This window comes from Natrix helvetica (genome assembly GCF_964273705.1).
Source record: "Natrix helvetica genome assembly, chromosome: 3".
NCBI lineage: Eukaryota > Metazoa > Chordata > Lepidosauria > Squamata > Natricidae > Natrix > Natrix helvetica.
In genome coordinates, this window is record NC_138549.1 from 91530540 (window position 1) to 91548712 (window position 18173).

The 18173-nt window shown below is 37.0% G+C and overlaps 1 protein-coding gene across 1 annotated transcript in view; it reads right to left on the minus strand.

Moving 5' to 3' along the window:
• Positions 1–1559: 1559 nt before the first annotated feature.
• Positions 1560–18173, minus strand: part of CLCA4 (chloride channel accessory 4) — a gene marked incomplete at its 3' end in the record, with an annotated part of 30446 nt that continues 13832 nt past the window's right edge. The window contains exons 9-16 of the mRNA XM_081949157.1: positions 15835–16012; positions 13494–13600; positions 11752–11976; positions 10722–10989; positions 9331–9495; positions 3970–4209; positions 3135–3665; positions 1560–1633 (exon numbers count right to left, since the gene is read on the minus strand). Of these exons, the coding sequence (XP_081805283.1) occupies positions 1560–1633; positions 3135–3665; positions 3970–4209; positions 9331–9495; positions 10722–10989; positions 11752–11976; positions 13494–13600; positions 15835–16012 (1788 nt within the window). The remainder of the gene's footprint in view (positions 1634–3134; positions 3666–3969; positions 4210–9330; positions 9496–10721; positions 10990–11751; positions 11977–13493; positions 13601–15834; positions 16013–18173) is intronic.

Below are 18173 nucleotides of genomic sequence, written 5' to 3' on the forward strand. Positions count from 1 at the left end.
ATCTGCTCATTACCTATCTACCCATCCCTGTGTAGAGCCATTTCTTTGGTCTTTTCAACTCTTCATTCTCATGCTCACATACAGTGAAACTCTAGGATCACCATAGACCTGCCGTGTTTTACCAGCAGTGATTTCCATAGAAAGTCCTAATCTTGGGGTGATGACATTATGAAGTTTTTTTAAATTTTATTTTACTCTGTTCCTATTTTACTCTTTTTCTATTTTACTTCATGCTTTATACTGTTTTACTCAATTCTCCCCTTTTAGGTTATATGACTGCTATGTTACTTTTGATATACAGTATCTGGTCATTGTTTTTGCACTTCTGATTTTGTTTTGTTTTTGTAAGCAGGCAAGAAGTCTATTTGCTGACAAATATTTATGTGATTCTAGAACAAGAGATGTCACAATTTCATTTTCCTAAAAGATACCCAAAATCATGATCCTAATTATGCATTGCCACTAGTATCAGTTAATCTAAAACATGCTGAATATGCTGATTTCAAAATACAAGAATTCTGAGTGACTGTAAAATGAAGTTGGCCCCGAAAAACATGCATGAAAGAGGAATTGAAATCTGAGCAGACTGCAGTCATTCAGAACATGGAAATACAAATGATTATATATGTCAAGTAACAATTCCTGCAGTTAAAACCCACAAAAATGTATGCCAAAATATTTATTTCCATTTATAAAAATGTCATTTTGTCCCATTTATTTTTCTCTTCAAATTTTCCATCTGAAGGAGAAGAGAAAGAGAAATGATAAATATCTAATAAAAGTAAAGGTTTCCTCTATCAATGATCAATCTAGGGGGTAATGCTCATTTCTGATTCACTGCCAAGGGACCCAGCATTGTCCAAAGACACTTCCATAGTCATGTGGCTGGCATGACTAAATGCTGAACGCACATGGAATGTTGTCAACCTTTCCACCGAAGTGATACCTTATCTACCTGCATTTACATGCTTCAAACTGCAAATTCTGAGGTTGTTATTTTCAAAGGAGAAATTGGGGATTCAGGACAGAAATACAGGGGTATCTTCAGGGGATGTCAATACAGGACTATGGGACAGCAGCCATGGCGCAGACATCCAGGAAGAGGCCGCTGTTACCAGGAACAGCGGGAGATAAAGCGACCATCCCTATAGCTGAGCGGCAGTCGCCCGATGATGTCATCATCCCTGCTGCATAGCAGAGCATCGCAACTGAGCTGCGGGGCTGTGGAGCAGCTGCTATTCCATTGCAAGCTTCACAGCTGAGTTGTGGGCCAGCAAAGAGATAGCTAATCACTTAAACATTTAAAAAGAAACTGCAGTGGTCGGCCCAACTAGGAGATTGGCGTCTGCACTTTAGGAGTGTCTGGGGGTCATGTGGGAGGGGACTGTGTGTGTGATAGGGTGGGGCGGCACAAGTTTTAAAGGTGGTGGGGAGCACAGGGCAATTTGCCCTAAATAGAATTTCACTGCGTTTTGTCAGCTGTGATTGCCAGGCTGTGCCGGAACCAGAGTAAAGAGTTTTGACACACCAGGTTTGTGTTTGGTGACTTTTCCTTCCTTTCAGAAACTGCCAATGTCAGTATGGTAGTCATAACCCCATCCATTTTCATGTTGCCCACAATTTTGAATTATACCTGCAAAAACAAAACAGTTCAATATACTTCTTCACAAATATACCAAAGGCTATTAATGTAGCAATCAGACACACAATGTTAACCAAGTTTGAGAATCAATAAAATTTATTCTTTATTAAACTTCAAAGACTGGAGCAAATATCGATTGATGAGTTGGTTGGTTTTCTACATTGGCTACTCTATATATTATTTAGTCATTTGTTGTTTTTATTTTGTTTTTAATCCTGGTTAGCTACCCAGATTCATGAAACAGAGACTGAATACATTGAATAAACAAATGAAAATAAATAAAATTGTTCAAATGGAACATTGATTTTTTTTGTCTCATATGATTCTTCTAAATCTCTCCCTACCAAACATGTTTGTTGAAAAAAATATTTTGACATCAGTCTTACTTATTTACCAATATTTAGGAGAAGCAATTTTGTCCCTGTTGGTAGGCATCAGAATTGCTAAGCTATCTTCCATTATAGTTAAAGTCTAGTATAGAATATTATGGTGCAATATAATGATTGGGTATTTGGGAATTTACTAAATTGTATGAACATCTTATTGTTCTATAATTATTTTACCCCAAATCCCCCACCTTTGATGCTTCCAGATTTCTTAGTCTGTAAAATTCATAATTCCTAAAAAGTTGTCATTTTAGCCATTCAACATGTTCAACTCATCTAAATTCTGCAGAAACTTGATTTAATTTAATTTAATCTTTCTCATCTCAGAAAAAAATACTTCAGTGTGAAGCTGAATCAGACTCCATTATGGTAATATCTTGTAACCTAAACCTAACATAGAACTTATTCTCATAAATCAGCATAGATGAAATTTATTTATTTATTTATTTATATTTGGTGCTTCTAGACCGCCCCCTCTCCCAGAAGGGACTCGGGGCGGTGTACAGTCCATAGAGAATATCACAAAATACAATAAAAAATTAAATATGTACATAATAATAATGCTGCCTTTGAGGTTGTTTAATTCAGATTGGCTTTATGTTGAATTTACATTAAAGGTAAAAGGAGGAGTAGATAAATGGAGTATTTGCATTGGAAGTTCAACTTTGCTTAATGAAAGCATGGGAAAAACTATTTCTGTATTTATTTATTAAACAAATGTATATATCCACCCAACTCACACGTAGATGATTCCGGGTGGCTTGTAAAATTTAAAATATTATCCTATAGCTGTGGATAGTGATTCAATTTCCTTTCAACTTTTAGAAATCAACGATACTGCAGAAATCTATGTCTATGACAGAGAATATTAACTGGTTGTCTAAATACACAAACACAGGTTGTTAAAAGTTCATGTAACCATCATAGATTGTATTTATTTGTCCTTCCATTCTATAGTTTTGATCTTATTTCTTCTTACATTACAGTTTGTGGATTTACCTTTTTTTGGTTATGTAAAACACAAATAGTTATACATATGCAAGCACAAATGATAATTAGAGCAACACACACTATGATAACAATTAAAGTCACCATATTTAGCACACCAGGGTGTTCAATATTGGGAACTTCTGAACTAGAAGTGGCTTTTGAGGTATTAGGATTGGTTGGTGTAGGCGGAGCAGAGCTAGAAGAATTGGCTGGTGTGGTATGAGCAGAGCTAGGAGGATTGGTTGGTGTGGTATGAGCAGAGCTAGGAGGATTGGTTGGTGTGGTATGAGCAGAGCTAGGAGGATTGGTTGGTGTGGTATGAGCAGAGCTAGGAGGATTGGTTGGTGTGGTATGAGCAGAGCTAGGATCGGTGGGTGTGGGAGGAGTAGTGAGCAATGGAGGAAGAAGTACAACTGCTCTTGCTATATTAGACACTTCCCCAACATTGTTGCTGCCATCACTGGCACGAATGGCAAAGTAAATTGCGGTGCCATTTTCTTTTGTGAAGTTTTCCATCTTATACTGAAATGACTGTTTGATCCCAGCAGCATCAGGTTTCAGATCAGATGTGTTCACAGAAGCAGCATTTTGAAAAGTATCTCTTAATTCCTCAGGATTTTCACTCATTTTTATTTCATATTTTTCAGCTGCAAAAAATAAAAATATTTTATTTTTAAAGGACACATTAAGACAAATTCTCCACAATACTTGGGAACTGATATCTTTTAAATCTTTGCAACAAGCACACAGATGGTTCTGGGGTATATTTTAAGGCAAATGCATCTCATTTAAACCGAAATCACCCTATGTGCTAAATTAGATTGTATTCATCCAATTTTATCCCATAAGGAAAATCCTATAAAGATTTAAATTTGGGAGCTAGTAACAAGTAGCATTTTGTTCCTCCTTTAGCATGATTTCTTCTGCCTAACATAGGAAAGAAAATGTTACCTTTTCCTATATCATAGTCGTTTCCAGGAGCAGTCCATGACAAAAGGAATTCATCCACATCATTGAGTTCTACTTCAAGATCAGTGATTCTAGAGGGTCGAAAGGCATCTGAAGAACTTCCAGGAGTCACTCCTGATATTACAAAAGTTCCTCCTGAAGCAATTCTGTTGAATTTTCCAAGGTTTGCTTGGGTATCATTATCACTAGCTTCTGGTCTTGGTGCATTCATTTTTATTTCACCTATTGTAAAAGAAAAGGGGGAAAAAATCATTCAGCAGAAACTCCAAACTTTCTCATTATTCTGATGCTTATTTGAGTTGTCTACAAAGAAGAATGCCAAATCATTTCCATATTGTTGAAAATATAAATAGCTGTACATAATCATGCCTGTTTACTCATCTGGGACTGTGAGATACATTATTTATTAGAAATTGAGAGATATAGATATATAGATAGCTATAGCTATTATATTGATTTCTATAATGAAGATCAGTTTGGGTTTTTACCCCAAAGATAATATTTTAAAAAATAACTTTAATATTAATAAGGATAATTTTACTCAAAAGAAATGTATTGGATATTTTGGAATACTTAAAACAAAAATACTGAAAAAAAGGCTTCTTTGATCTTTTCAAATGCAGAAAAGGCCTTTGATAACTCGGCTTCCCTGTTTAACTTTTGGGAGATAAGGAGTTTGGTGAGAATTTTATTAAATGAATAAAATTGATTTATACTTTGCAACAGGCACAAATACTTTTAAGTAGAAAATTAGCAAAACCTTGCAAAATACAGAAAAGGAGAAGTCAAGGATGCCCCTTGTCACATCTTAGCTTTTGAAGTAGTGAATGGAGACATAAAACAAGATGAAATAATTGCTGGAATGATGATTCAAAGAGAAACATATAAATTATGAGTGTTGTCTGATAATACAGTGATAATATTTGAAAATTCTTTCAAAGGAGTAGAAATATTAATGGAAAATTAAAGGATTGTGGTGCATTAGTTGAATTTAAAATTAATAATTAGATAATGAAAATATAAACAAAAACAGGAATCTGGAAGAGCTGCCCTGTTCCGGGTGACCCGCTCCCTCTTGTTTCAGAGGCCGCAGGAAGCCCCTTTACAGGGCAGAGCAGAGGAGTTTGGGAAATATCTGCAGGACAAAGTCGCTCAAATCCGGATGGGATGGGTCCCTTTCAGTGGTCCAGTGGAGACGTCCGTGGCGAGTCTTGAGAGACCATTCTGGGAGGAGTTTGACTCGGTTGCCATCGAGGATTTGGACAAGTTACGTGGACGTCTGCGACCTACCACATGTTTATTGGACTCGTGCCCCTCCTGGCTTGTACTGGCATCCTGGAAGGTTACACGCGACTGGCTCCTGGGCCTAGTGAACGCTTCATTGGGCGAGGGGTCTCTGCCGGCCGCCTTGAAAGAGGCGGTTGTGAGACCCCTACTCAAGAAGCCTTCCCTGGACCCAATGGAGCTAGCTAATTATCGTCCAGTCTCCAACCTTCCCTTTTTAGCGAAGGTTGTAGAGAGTGTGGTGGCCCAGCAGTTCCCACGTCACTTGGAGGAGAATGATTATCTAGACCCGCGCCAGTCCGGCTTCCGACCCAGGCACAGCACGGAGACGGCCTTGGTCGCGTTGGTTGATGATCTCTGGAGGGCCAGAGATAGGGGTTGTTCCTCTGTCCTGGTCCTATTAGATCTCTCGGCGGCTTTCGATACCATCGACCATGGTATCCTGTTGCACCGGCTATGGGGGTTGGGAGTCAGGGGCACCATTTTACGGTGGTTCGGCTCCTACCTCTCCGGCCGGACGCAACGTGTGTTGGCAGGGGAGCAGAGATCGACCCTGAGCCCCCTCACTTGCGGGGTGCCACAGGGGTCGGTTCTCTTGCCACTCCTGTTCAACACATACATGAAACCGCTGGGCGAGATCATCCGTGGCTTTGGGGTGGGATACCATCTGTATGCTGATGACACTCAGCTGTACATCTCCACCCCGAACCACCCCAATGAGGCCGTCGAAATGATGTCCCGGTGCTTGGAAGCCATACGGGTCTGGATGGATGACAACCGACTTAAACTCAACCCCTCCAAGACGGAGTGGCTGTGGCTTCTGGCCCCCCGGTTCAACCAGTTGCTTCCATCTCTGGCCATTGGGGGCGAGCAACTGGCCCCCATGGAACGAGCGCGCAATTTGGGCGTCCTCCTAGATGCCCGGCTGTCCATGGATTGCGCCCCTTATTGGACCGGGATGCCTTGCGCACAGTCACCCATGTGCTAGTGACGTCTCGCCTGGACTACTGCAATGCTCTCTACATGGGGCTTCCCTTGAGATGCACTCGTAGACTACAGTTGGTTCAGAATGCGGCTGCGTGGGTGATTATGGGGAGGACTAGGTTCTCCCATGTAACACCTCTCCTGCGCGAGCTGCACTGGCTTCCTGTGGTCTATCGGGTGCGTTTCAAGGTTTTGATTACGATCTTTAAAGCGCTCCATGGCATAGGACCTAGTTATTTGCGGGATTGCATCCTGCCCCATACATCCCTACGACCAATCCGCTTACACAGAGAGGGACTTCTCCGGGTGCCGTCCGCTAAACAGTGTCGGGGGGGCGACACCCAGGAGCAGGGCCTTCTCTGTGATGGGCCCAGCCCTGTGGAATGACCTCCCCCTTGACATCAGGATTACTTCCGATCTCCGCTCCTTCCGTATAAAGCTCAAGACCCACCTCTTTCAACTATCTGGCATGGCTCAACCGTAGTTTATCCTCCTCCTGACAGTCCTTTTTAAATTGTATTTTATCATGGGATATTTTAATGGCTAATTTTAATTTTCTATTATTATTATTAATGTGATATATGTTTTGATTACTACCTCCTCCATGTAGGTATATGTATGTATATGTGTGTATCTGTATGTCTATATGTATGTATGTATTTTTTATTGTACGCCGCCCCGAGTCCCTTGCGGAGAGGGAGCGGCTAACAAATTAAAAATTTAAATTTGAAATTTGAAAAAGAATGAGAACAACGGATTTAAGACTGAGAAAATTGAAATACTTGGATGTTACTATGACTAATATAAATTGTATGTTATTTCAGAATAATTACAGTATGTTAAGACAGAAAATTAAATTAAAATGGACATGAAAGATGGGAGAAATTACAAGATAAACATGAATTTACTGCCTAAAATGATGTTTTTGTTTCAGAGAATACCTATTGAGACAACTGCTGTACCATTTCAGCAATGGCAGAAAAATATATCTAGGTTTGCATGATAAAAGAAAAAGTCCACGTTTTTATTATTAAACTTCTATGCTAGCCACCTTGCCAAGGCTTAAATATAAGATCATCCAAGTTACAAAGGAAGGAGGAAGATTGGGATTGCATGAAATTATGCTTGAAGCCACTGTTTGAGAGGGACTTCTCCGGGTGCCGTCCACCAAACAGTGTCGGGGGGCGACACCCAGGAGCAGAGCCTTCTCTGTGATGGGCCCAGCCCTGTGGAATGACCTCCCCCGTGACATCAGGATTATTTCCGATCTCCGCTCCTTCCGTGTACAGTTGAAGACCCACCTCTTTCAATTATCTGGCCTGGCTCAACCGTAATTTTTTCGTATTCCTCCTGACTGTCTTTTTAAATTTTAAATTTTTATTGTATATTGGGTTTATATTATTGGGGTATGTTAATGATTTTAATTGTCTAAATGTTGTAATTTATTACCTCCTCCGTGCATGTATGTCTTTGTATATATGTATGTTTATGTGTCTGTACACACGTGTTATGTTTTATATGTTCTAGTGTACGCCGCCCCGAGTCCTGCCTGGAAAGGGAGCGGCTAATAAATTCAATATTATTATTATTATTATTGATTTGGATGACGGAGTGGTTGCTGCTAAAAAATACGATATTGAAACTAGAATGGCATTCTTTGAGCTTTGAATGGCATGGCTTTCTCTGGTGTAAAATTAAGGTTAAAATATCTTTTAAAAATCACTATATTAGAAATGGAAGCCTGCTCTTGATGTTGGCTAATACTGAGAGTTACAAAATGTTACGAATGTTATAATATTAAAAATATGAAAGGACATCTTGGGATAATGGAGCCAGAATTTGTAACTACAATACCAACAGGATGTATGCTTCTGTGGATAGACAATGTCCAAAAGATGTTAATGAAGGAATGATAGACATGGAACAATATTAGCTGACAAGGCAGAGAAAGTGCAAAAGAAACTGGCTAAAGTTTTAAAAATTAAAAGGAAAATACAAGTGATAAACCAAGAGAATGACCAAGAAAATGTTATTTGTTAAAGTCTTGAAGAAAAACTATGCAATGGAATTAGGAATTGAAGACAAATAAAATCTTATGACAATATTTGATTGAATTAAGACTGTTAGAAATAAAAGGAAGGAGTATAGAATAAGTTTATTTCATCACAATGAAATACTTTTTTTTTTGCAAAATATGGAAACTCTTTGTGCAATTTTTACTAACACCAAAAGTGAAAAATTGATGTTTTATGGATTTGTTTACAAATAAGGTAAAGGATATGAAATGATTAGCTTTTTGTAAAATTATTTAGTGAAAAATTAGTAAATTTATCTATACTTATTGTGATGAAGTTTGAAATTCACTTCTTTATATATTTCTTTATTATATTCTTTCTTCTCTTTCTTTTTTCTTCTTTCCTGCGCTTTTTCTTCTTTCTATTCTATTTTTTTCTCTGTTTAGTCTGTATTAGTTTGTATTATTAAGTATCATAATACTTAATAATACTTTATAAATATTTTACTAATATAATACTTTATAAATAATTAATAATTAAGAATAACATTATATTTTAAATAAGAATCATGTAAGTCATGATATTGTGATCATTTTAAACCTCTTGAGGTTTAAATACTGTAATACTGTACAGAAGTGAAAGAGTATTCTGTAATACTCTACAGAAGTGAAAGTTGAACTTTGAAGGCGCAAGATAGGAAGAGTATTTGAACTTTCACGTTGGAGAATATTGTGGACAAACAAATGGATCAAACATCAACTCAAGAGGTTTAAAATGATCACACTCAAATTACCCTACTTCAGACTCATTATGCAATGACCTAGCTTTCTAGAGGAGCCTATAATACTGGGAAAGGTAGAAGTAAAGAGAAGAAGATGACCAGTACCAAGGTTGATGGACTCAGTTATTATGGTGATGGAAAAATGTAAAGATCAGGTTAGGCCTTCATGATAGATCATGATGGAGACAATATATGTGGTTTCTAGGAGCCCAAAACAACTTGAAGGTATGTAATTAATAATTCAGTTATACTACATTATTGTTCTTTCATGGTTTTTACCGTTCTCTACGTAGCCTGAGACATATAGAGCATGATTCCTTTGGCGAGTTTGTCGGCTGGTCCCATCTCTCCCTTGGACATGCACCTTTATGCTGTATCTACCATTTTCTTTGAATGATGTGAAGTATCTTGAGTAGATTCCATCGTTTTTGATAATATCTGCACCTTGAAACAAAAATATTAAAAATTAACATCCAGAATAATGTAGAAAAGACATCAAAACTAAGTTGTATCTATCCCTGTTTTCATCAAAGTAAATGTTTAAATCTATGGTTGTTTACATTCAGAACCAAAGAATGGCTGTTATAGGTTTGGAGTTTGTCAAAATGACTTCTAATTCTATAATTCTTGGGTGTTAGATTCTATGCAACAATGGTAACCGGAGCTTTTATTATCAAAATGTAACCATTAGTTAACTTTCTGTTTTACTTTTATATTAAAGTTTGTTTATTAATTAGAATATACTTCTCAAAGCCTCCAGAGGATCTCTGGAAGGGCGGGGGAGGCTCTTTTCGCTCTCCCCAGGCTCCTATAAAGCCTCTGGAGCCTGGGGAGGGCGAAAAATCGCTTTTAAAAAGGTGAACTCAGCTGGCCAGCTGACAGGGCAGCGCCTCACGTGGCCTGACAAATGGCTCCGCGTGCCACCTGCGGCATGCGTGCTGTAGGTTCGCCATCACTGGTATATGCCATGCATGATTTTTTTTGTATGTAACATGTCTATATTCACTCATCATGAGAGATATATTCCAAACTTCAAACTAACAGACATGTATAATTATATTTTTAAGTGTAGATACCTAAGATAATATACAAACATTGAAAAGCAATGTTATGCCAATTGAATTGTAGTAATTGTATGGTAAAAAGCAAACATTACCTTAAGTTTCAGTAGAGTAAATTTTTGTACCTTGGTTTGCCCAAATCTCTGTGCTTTTCTACTGAAATCAATGAATAATGAAGGAGTTCCTAAAACTGGAATACCATAAGTACCAAAATACTCCTCATTCTCTGGCTTGACTTTTCTGGGCTGAGTGTTGAGTGAGAAGTATTTCTAATAATTACATGCTAATCTTTATATCAAACAAAATAATGATAGAATCTCACAATGTTATAAATAGAATTGTTTCATTTTCTCCTTCATTTTTTCCCAGACTTCTGCCTACAGTCGCCCGCAAGAATAAAGCCCCGTATCGTGACATTTTTTGCCTTTGTGAAGCTGGGTGGACAGGCCGTATCCAGTCCACGGGCCACCAGTTTGACAGGCCTGTTAGAGTAACAGTAGTAGGACAATTATCTCAGTCCACGTGAGTAAATTCCTACTTCTGGAATATTATGCAGACAGATCACCTGTACACCTGTTACAATACAAACATTTTTCCAAGTACACTTACCAGAACCTTTGTCCCAAAGGTCTAGTTTCTCACTTGCAGAATTTGATTCAATTGTGGCTGTAACAGTTGCACCAAGCACTGGCAAAAGTCCTTGACTGACTTCTGCATAAATAATTATTGGATTGGGAAAAGCATTTGTATCACTGCTTAAGTAGGGCTTCACAGTTACTGGAGGTTCCGTTAGAGATGCCGCTCGAGACGTTACTGTGATTGATAGCACCTGAGCCTTTGAGTGTGTATTAAAAAGTGTATAAGTCCAATCTCCTGTCTGCAGATAAAGATTTGGAAGTAAAATATTAAAAATTCATTCATCATGGTCTGGGAGATATCAATGCAGTTTTGATTTCTCTGCATATTGTATTTCTTAAGAATAAATAGCCATTTGTGGGAATTTGTAGGAATTTTAAAGAGTTGGGCAGCAGAAGCCAATTTATGATGATTTGTGAAGTCTCCAATTTTAATTCTGCGGTTTGCAAATATCATTCCCTGGCATTTCATATGAACTAAGCTCCCATAACTTCATGATTGTGGCTCACATGGAAGAAAACTGTATGTGTGAAAGATTTAATTATGGTGCATCTGTTTGCAATTAACAACATCATTAATATCAGTTGACTGTATCATTGAATGATGTCCATAGAAGACCTGGCTTTTGCCAGAACACTGTGCTTACTGAAATGCCATCATGCGGCTACACCAGAGTGCCCATTTAATGACTCCCTTTAAGAAAATCCCACCTGCCAAAATGGAATGAATGGGCAAATTAATGGCACCAGCTAACTGTTGCAGCAAAGAACAATTTGAAACATCAGGCCACTCCTTTTAGAGACTTGGTTATTTCTGTGTCTCATCTAGCCATCCTCAGCAGACAAAGTAATTGCACTAATTTAGCTTGAAGTATTCCAAGAGATTAGTATATCGCTTGCACCTGTGAAGTAGGGCTATTTGTCTATGGGCTAAAAAAAACATTAAAATTATAATTTTAATGATAATACAACTCCTTGGTTGAAAGAAAGCTGAGATATTTTACCTCGGCAGTCCCATCAATCTTAAGTCGAGCAGTTTTGAGATTGGTGGTGTCAACTGTAAAATTGTTATGATTATATGTTTTCATTTTTGGATCCGTCAGAAGAATTCCAGGTTTGGTTTCACTCCACGTAAGTACAAAAAAAGTGTCATTTCCTACAGTGTGATCGATGGATACAATACCATTAAGAAAATTGCCGGCATCAATTGTCTGACTTTTACTTTCAAGCTATAAATAAAAAGAAGAGGAAATTATAAAATAGCAAGAAAATATTGTGATTGTAATCAAATGTATTTAATTAGTTTGGGAGTACCTCATCTAAAGTAAACTTCACAGTTAAGAACATGGAGTACAAAGCTATATAAGGTTAAAGAATAAATGCTGATATTGTTGTGTGTTTCTAGTGCAATAACCACTTGACATAGCACTATCTCTACCAGATATTACAATAAATTGTATCTATCTATCTAGATTTCTATAATCTAGCTTTGTAATTTTTATAGGAAATTAAATATTTTTATTGCGATAATAAATAATGGTCTAATGATAGATCTTGACCTACAATACTTCATTTAGTAACTGTTTGAAATTACAACAGCATTGAAAAAAGTGACCCATGACCATTTTTCACCCTTATAACTGTTGCAGAATCCCCATGGTCATGTGATCAAAATTCAGATGCTCGCAACAAGTTCATATTTATGACGGTTGCTGTGTCCCAGGGTGATACGATTAGTTTTTGTGACTGTCTAACAAATAAAGTTAATAGGGAAGTAAGATTCACTTGACAAACATGTTACTTGCTTAAACTGCAGTGATTCATAACAACTATGGCAAGAAAGGTCATAAAGTGAGACAAAATTCAATTTACAGCTGTCTTGCTTAGCAACATACATTTTGAGCTCAATTATGGTCATAAGTCGAGAACTATCTGTAGAAACAACTGACATACAGCGGTACACAAATACCTGCATTCACATAGATAGAGTGATCAGCATGCTGCAGCTAAGCATACATAAACCTATATGTTTAATCAGATGATCAAGAATAATAAAAAGTGCAATGCAAAATTAATGGTAATGCAAGCAGTGATAATCAAACAATAATAGTGACAACCGCCACATTAAGTTAGACAATGAGATATGAGAATGTTAAAACTACATTCTAAATAAATGTGATAATATACTGGGAAATATAAAAAATGTATTAACATTTCCAAGAAAATACTAAATATCATTGGTTTTGTTAGCCTAAAAACTAACCAAATAACCCAAAAGCATCCTAAACAAATCCAACAATCAATAGCCAAACATGAAAAACAGGAGTTATTTACAACATTCAAGATAAAGTCTATGAAAATCACTTTGAAGAACAAACAGGCAGAAGATTGGCAGAATGCATGCATGGATGTTAATTGGCAGTCAGAAGACATAATAAAATGTCTTTAATTTCACCAGACACAGAGAAGTTCAATCACAGTTTCAGCTGGGAATGTGTAAATATTTTAGATCAAGCCAAGTCTAAGTATGCAAGAAAATTTCCAGAAACATCACACATTTGACAAACTAGCTTTCAACAGATTGATAGAAATAGCTTCCATTTGCAAACCATTCAAAAGGAATAGTCAAAGGAAGGGCCAACTAGATTTGAGAAAGTATAAACCCTACTAGCTACTGATCATCCAGTGTTGTTGAGAGACAGATAATATATGCATTTAGAAAAATAAATAAATAGCTTTCAAATACCTGAATTGACTGTTGATAAATATTTCCACTTTCTGATGAAATTCCACTGAAAACATCTATGAGGCCATTGGGATCCAAACTATCAAAGGCAGCAAATTTCAATCCCCCTAAATTAAGATTGAGATAATCTATGAGATTCACTAAAATATTTGCATTGTGCCTAATGCTGGATCAATATTTACATTAGGCATCAGCAATGCAGGACCAGCAACAATCCAAATGTCATTTACAGATCATCTCATTTTTGTTTTTTAAAAAAGTATTTTATTAATAGTTACAGTTAAAAAGATAAAAACTAACACAAACTAAAAAAAATAAAAGAATGAAAAGAAAAAAAGTGCAAAAACGAAAAAATAGAAAGCAAAAAATAATAATATAATAAATAAAAAGGAAATATATACCGTATGAAGAAATGACTTCCCCCTTCATCAAAAGTATAAACAATTTTAGTAATTTATTGCCTCCTCTTAAAATACAACAAATGATCTCTTCTTCCCCTATCCTATTTTTTATTTATAAACAAATCCTTAAAGATTTGTCTTTCAGTCCTGATCAGAAAAGTCCGTTAGGCAGTTACTAGAGATAAAAACATATCTCTTCTAAGCTTGTTCAAATAAACCAACTTTATATTCCTTCCTTTTAATTTTAACAATCTTGATCTTGATCTTCAAATCACATTCTAATGCTTGATTTTTAAAATATATTTTTATCCCTTCTTACAAAGTTGTTCAAGGCTTTAACAAGCCTCTTTTGTAAATCCAATATAGGCAAATTATCCAGGTCATTCTCTTGGTTTGTTATTTGTCCCTTTTAATTATTAAGACATCAACTGGTTTCTTTTGTGTCCAGTAGAATATCTTTTTCCGTGTCATTCTTGTAGTCTGTCATTTTAATCCCTTTTCAGTTCAGTCTCAATCTTGTCAGTTAAAACTTGTTCTTCTTTCATAATATATTTGAAACAGAGTATATACATAGAGGCAAACAAAAATATTCTTCAATATGTCCAATATTACAAAAAAAATCATTCTCAATTAATAAGTCAAATTTTCCTCTCTTTTAAGTGTAATAATGGTCCCCTCTAGTATCCAACCTTCAAAGTCTCATCCCATCATGGCTTTTTTTTCTCCAAATAGAATTCAAAACAAAAGCATTTTCCCATGAAAGAATTCTTGTCACTAATTTCAAAATCTTACATCAAAGTTATATGGACTCTTAGTTTATTTGTAACTTTTACTGTTTATTCCAAAAGGAAAAAAAAACCTTAAAATTTTAATTAAATCTTCTTTCACTGAGGATTGAAGGAAACTCACACAGTGCTATAAAACCTATCAATCCAAAGGTTTCCAATACTGGAAAAGCAGTCAACAAGCAATTTCCAAAAAGAAGTATGTGAACTGAGGGTCGTTTAGAAGGGACCAATCATGGTTTGAGTAAGATGACTATTTCCTTGTCTCCCAGAGCTCTAATTGTGCTAAAAGACTAGAGTTTTGCAGTCTCCTTGCAAGGAACAATTGTCTGAGGCACTTTGGGATGATCTCAAGTCCTCTCCTTGTCTGGGGAGAAATTATGAAGAGCTGGTTTATTACCTGGCTCTTCATTCTACTGCAGTTTTTGTCAATTTACCATTTCTTCTCTGGAAGTGCAGACTCTCCTTTCACTTAAATGAAGAAGAAGGAATTAGATGATGTTGCCAACAAGACTGAAGAGTAAGATTACTGAGTTTGTGCAAAGTTTGGTGAGCTCAGAATATCTAAGATGATTTTTTTGTATTGATAATTGGGAGGCAGAAGTCTGTTTTTGGACAAGTTTGATTGTCCTTGTGCTATACAAATAAATTATTTATTTAAAGTTGAGATGATTATGTTTAGGAAGACCTAGTCCTTATTCCTTTCTTCACTGCTTTCTTCATAATCAAGGGAGAAAGAAGCCTGTCGTGTTATATGTGTAGTCAGGACAACAGATTTTAGAAATTATCTAAAAGACAAGGAAGAGCAATGAGAATGGGACAAGGAAGTAGAACTAATACTGTTTGGGTATTGACACTGTGTACTTTGGGCATTATTGTAACATTATTTTAGAATACCTGAAGGTAGAATACATGACATACAGTGACTATGAGGATAAGTTCACATTTTTTGAACCACCATTTGTTATTGCATAACACTGGAAGCAGAGGTGGGATGCTCCCAGTTTGGCCCAGATCGGGCAAACCGGTAGTGGTGGTGGCGGGAGTCTCCGCCCACCCGCCCAGATGCTTGTGCACACACAAGCAAACCAGTAGTAAAAAAAATGGAAACCCACCACTGACTGGAAACTGTTTAAAGTATATAGCTTACTTTACCTGTCATCTCTGCCAGCTGTTCTAGCTCTTTTGCAGCACTTGGCCCCAAAGCAATGGTGTGAATTATTGAACCACTACTTTTAACTTCACCAAAGCACGATTGCACTCCTGAGTCTTCTCCATCTGTCAAGAGCACAATTTCACTCCCTTCGGTACTTCCATCTCCTGATCTAATCACCTGTATTCAAAAATAAATAAAATAAAATATTAGCAGAACAGGGAATGCAGTACGAAACTCACAGAGTGCTCTTTAAAATGAAGACGTTGGATAAAATTCATAGAACAATTATATAAATAATTTGTAATAAAAATTACAACATATTTCCATAAAGTAGCGCTGCATTCCTTAGGAATCCTTAGGTACTTCCTGTGTTCTTATAAAGTCAGAAATAGAAAGAGGAGAGAGAGAGAAGAAGCAAAGAAAGACAGAAATGATATTATAAATCTCAGTGGAGTAATGTGCTATTAATCCTTTATTCTTCACTGTTTTTCCTCTACCTGTTCAATTGGCCTTAGAACCAAGACAACATACAACATGTGTAATATTACTTTGGCTTATCTGAAAACTCTATTCAGGTATGAATCTTTCACTTTTCTTTTTTGCAGTACATCATTGCAATTCCATTTCAATAGTTGTCAGAACTGCCATATAAAATGTCTACCAAAGTTCTTATAATTTGTGTCACATTGAGAGCAGTGTTGTGGTGTCATGTTGTAACGTTATAAGTTTTCTTCCCTTTGAGTGGGTGTTTAATTTGTAACAAATGTAGAAACACTGTGGTTTTTATGTTGTATGCTATTTTCTTCAGTTTGACGCACACACTCTCTCAGCCTGTCTCCAGGGATGTCACTGTTGCAGAGCTAGTAACATTGCAAAAAATAACAATAAATCTGACATATCCTAACATCACCAAGCAGATTAAGGAAAAACTTTTTTCTACTTTGTTATTCTGTTTGCTTATTTTGTCATCTCTTCCCTTCAATCCCATGTCCATTCCAGCCGAACAAATAGGTTTAAACATAGTTTCTATCCTTGGGCTGTCAGACTTCTAAATACAACCACAATCACTCCATACACACACAGGTTTTTTCCTTTTCTTTCTTTTTTTTTGTTTCTGCTATAATTTTGCACCTTTGGTGAGGTTAAAATCAATTTTGTTGTATTTATTTTGTACAATGACAATAAAGATTATACTTATATTTACTTATATACTTACTTATTAATCTGTTCCCAGCAGAGCAATACTAGGACACTAGATCAGGGGTGTCAAACTCAATTTCATTGAGTGCCGCATCTGGGTTATGTTTGACCTCGGGGGGGGGCATGGTCAGCTCAACATCATTCCTGTTGGGGAAGTCTGTGGTGGCCTGAGCACTCTGCCAGTGAAAACAGGCTCCCAAGCTCCATTTTCAGCTGCCATGGCCTCCTGCAACCCACTGACAGTGAAAATACAGCTCAATAGAGCGCCCGCAGCCCTCCTGAACTCCATTTTCACTGGCAGAAGCACCACAGGCTGGTCCTTCACTGTTTCCAGGGAGGCCCCGCAGGCCAGATCTAAGTACCTCATAGGCTGGATCCGGGCCCCGAGTCCTGAGTTTGACACCCCTGCCCTAGATTCATATGAAATAAACCTTGAAAAAAAAAAGGCAACATGATTTTGAAACTAATCCATTCAACAACAACATTCTGCTTTTAATTGTTTTTTCATAATTAGGGAGAGAAGCTCCTACTGGATAGAATGGCATCCTTTTGCCCCTCATTTTCCACACTGATAGGATCTTATTTGGGCATGAATTCCATTGGATTCATTAAATTCCATTTAATAAATGTAATTTAATTTTTTTAAATGATCAAAATGCCATCAGACCCATAAACGAACACAGTGATAATGAGATTTGTCATTTTAAAATGTGTCTGTGTGCAGACACAATAGGTGTCTATTAAAGTAGGCATCTTTAGACATCAGTAGGCATCTATTAAAGCTGTGGTACCTGTGAATACTGCCAACCCAGCTTTATCAGGCTGAAAAAAAATTACAACGATGGGGTGATATAATTGCTTTGTGTTTCTCTTAAAATACCTGCATGAGCTCATTATACAACATATGTCTGGGGGGGGGAGAGGGGAGAAATAAAAGTAATGGGCAGGGACGTGCGGTCAGGGGAGGCAGGGGAGGCAGAGCCTCACCTCTCATCATGAAATAATATATAATATATAATAATAAATTATAATATATATTTCCTCCCATCCCTTTTACACGGTTCCCGCTAAGCTCTGGTAAGGAGAAGAGCTTTTGGGGAGTGAAGAGGAAGAGGAGGGAGGAGGAGGAGGAGGAGGT